The 2,900-nt window shown below is 50.6% G+C and overlaps 1 protein-coding gene across 1 annotated transcript in view; it reads right to left on the reverse strand.

The window, feature by feature from the left end:
- The window catches only part of OTOP1 (otopetrin 1), a 48,422-nt gene that overhangs the window by 45,234 nt on the left and 288 nt on the right, over positions 1–2,900 (reverse strand). The window contains exon 2 of the mRNA XM_010847780.1: positions 2,684–2,900. This exon is cut by the window's right edge and continues 7 nt beyond it. Within this exon, the coding sequence (XP_010846082.1) occupies positions 2,684–2,900 (217 nt within the window). The remainder of the gene's footprint in view (positions 1–2,683) is intronic.

A 2,900-nucleotide genomic window follows, 5' to 3' on the forward strand; every position in this document is an offset into this window, starting at 1 on the left:
CTAAAAAAAAAAAAAGAAAGAAATGAAAGAAAGAAAAAAAAGGGGGGAGCACTCCGTAAAAATCTGATCTCATTTTAAAAGGATTAGATTTGGGAGTGATTATTCACACACACAAAGAAAGCATCACCGTGACAAACGACTGGGACAATACCTCTAACCAGCATTCCAAACACACTCAATAAACGTGGCTATTAGTCCTATTGTCGTCATTGCCATGATTTTGTGTTAATAACACTTCTCTGGGCTTGAGACAGGTCAGAAACCAATAAAAAAAGAAACCTTCCTTCACCACTGCAGTCCTTCAAGAGATCAGAAACAGAAACAAGACCTTGGTAATTAACAGGATGAAACAGCTACTCAGGGGGTTTTCCTGTCACTGCGCACCGGGGTTGGCATGAGATGTCCGGCTGCTGACACTTCTTCCAGAAGAAATCAGTCTCTTTACCCAGCAAATAGAGGAGCTGGATGAATAATTCATCCTTCCTGCTGATTTTTTATGACAGCCAATGACTTTTGTTCCCAAAAAAGTCTTCACTTTCTCATACGCGGTAGGTGAGACAGAATGTCTTCTGCTCAAAGAAATGTTTCACAGCTCATACCAAGACCCAAAAACTTTCTCTGGAAAACCTCAGGGTCCAGAATTCCACAGGCTGGCTTTTTGTCAGAGCTGCAGACTTCCAAGACCAACACAGAAGCCAGGGCAGAGCTAAGTCAAACCTGTCTTTCCAGCTGGGATTCCAAGGAAAACCTCAGTGCCTTCTTGGGCTGAAGGCACTCCCTTTGGCACTGTGGACTCCTAGAGTACTTTTGGGACAATTAGGCTCTTGCTTCTCTGATAAACCACAGCTCATTTACAGGGGTAGACAGTGCTTTGCAAACCCCTTTCAGGCAACTTCTCCCAGCTCCTTCCCTGAGAGGCAGCCATGCTTCTTATTTTACTGATGAGGAAACTGGGACTCAGAAAGGCAAGGGTAACAGAGCTGAGTTATCGCGCCATGCCTTCAGAGTCAGCACCACTTCCATCATCCACATGCCTCACCTGAAGAGTTCTGTTACTATGGAACAACTTGGTGAGTGTCTAAACAGCCACACCATTTACTGAACACCTACTAGGTGCTCTCTCGACATTGCCTCTTTTATTCCATCTCTGCCTGATGTCTAATGGACATCTCAGATGTAACACATCCACAGGAGGAGCCCTGATTCTGCATTCCCACCCTACTCCTCCTTCTGTCTTCCTAGTCTTGGAACATGGCAGCGCCACCGATGCATTGACTGGGGCTGCAATGCTCAGAGTCTTCCTGGAAGGAGGAAAACAGAGAGGAGGGAAGAGAGAGGAAGAGCAGAGCGGGGGAGTGAGAGAAGAAGGAAGGAGGAGGGGAGAGTGGGAGAAAGAAAAGACGGAAGGAGAGAGAGTGGGGGAGGAAGAGAGAAAGGAAAGAAGGAAGGAGGGTGGATGGAAAAGGGAGGCATGGAGGAGAAGGGAAGGGTTGGATGAGGGGAGAAGAAGGGAAGAAAGAAGAACAGAGGATGGAGGAGGAAGGAAGTGAAGGAAAGACCAAGGGAAGATTCTGCCACTACAGAGAAGTGACGGTCCAAAGCCTGTGTATGATATTTTTGAGCCTAAGTCAACAGCCTCAAAGCAACATTCCATTCTTTTTGCGTGTTTGTTTGCTATGGCGCTGGATTCACTGCCATTTATAGGATCTCAAAACCATGAACCTCCCTGAAACAACCACTTTCAGAGCAGGAATTTGGGCCACCCTGGAGTTGTATGTAGTTTTTCCAAAGGCAAGATGATCTAGACACAGTCCCTGAGCCTAAGAAACCTCAAATCTCATCTGGATGACCAGGCTCATATCCAACTAGTCATAAGACAAGGCAGAAATTCACAAAGGCCAAAAGGGCTCTACATAGAGCCATGGTGACCCATGGGCTGCTGCTGCTGCTAAGTCGCTTCAGTCGTGTCCGACTCTGTGCGACCCCATAGATGGCAGCCCACCAGGCTCCCCCGTCCCTGGGATTCTCCAGGCAAGAACACTGGAGTGGGTTGCCATTTCCTTCTCCAGTGCATGAAAGTGAAAAGTGAAAGTGAAGTCGCTCAGTCGTGTCCGACTCTTAGCGACCGCATGGACTGCAGCCTACCAGGCTCCTCCGTCCATGGCCCATGGGAGTGAGGAGTAATTCCTGCCAAGTGTGTGGAGAAGGTGGCGTTGGGGCCAGATCTTTGGAGGAATGAGACACTGTGACGGGAACTTAAAGCCTTTGAGCCTGGAGCACAGAATGAGGACAAAGAAGATAAAACTGAAGAGTCACCTGGGACCCGATCAGAGAGAGCCTTGAACGCCAGGATAGGGAGTGTGGCCTCTGTCACGGGGTCAGTGGAACCATGGCAGGGCTTTAAATAAGGAAAGAAAGATGTGAATAGGTTTCTGTAACCGTAGCTCCAACGTCGGAATATAAGGCAAGAGCCTGAAAGCGGAGGGAGAGAGAAGAGAAGTGAAGGTGTAGGGAGGGGGGCACAGAAAAGATGGACAGGAAGACGGAGGCAGAGAAGACTACAGGAGAGAGGTGGAAGGGAGCGAGGGCGCAGATACCGCGGGGCTGCAGCTAGCGGGCGAGCAGGCTGGTTTCGCTGTGCGCTCGACCGCCCGCGCGCTGGTTTGCTGCGTCGGGGACTCACCGCGGAGCCAGCGCGCGCCGGCGTACGTGTCCTTGAGGCGGATGAGGCGGCGGTGCGCGGAGCTGCGACGCACATACCACAGCATCCAGAGCAGCTGCAGCAGCATGAGCGCCGTGAGGAAGCACAGCAGGTCCCTCTTACCCACGCCCGAGGCGTGCACGGCCCAGGCCAACAGGAATAGCAGCCCCGCCACGAACACGTTCAGCCCGTACTGGCT

Source organism: Bison bison, unplaced genomic scaffold (genome assembly GCF_000754665.1).
Source record: "Bison bison bison isolate TAMUID 2011002044 unplaced genomic scaffold, Bison_UMD1.0 scf7180017864255, whole genome shotgun sequence".
Taxonomy (NCBI): Eukaryota; Metazoa; Chordata; class Mammalia; order Artiodactyla; family Bovidae; genus Bison; species Bison bison.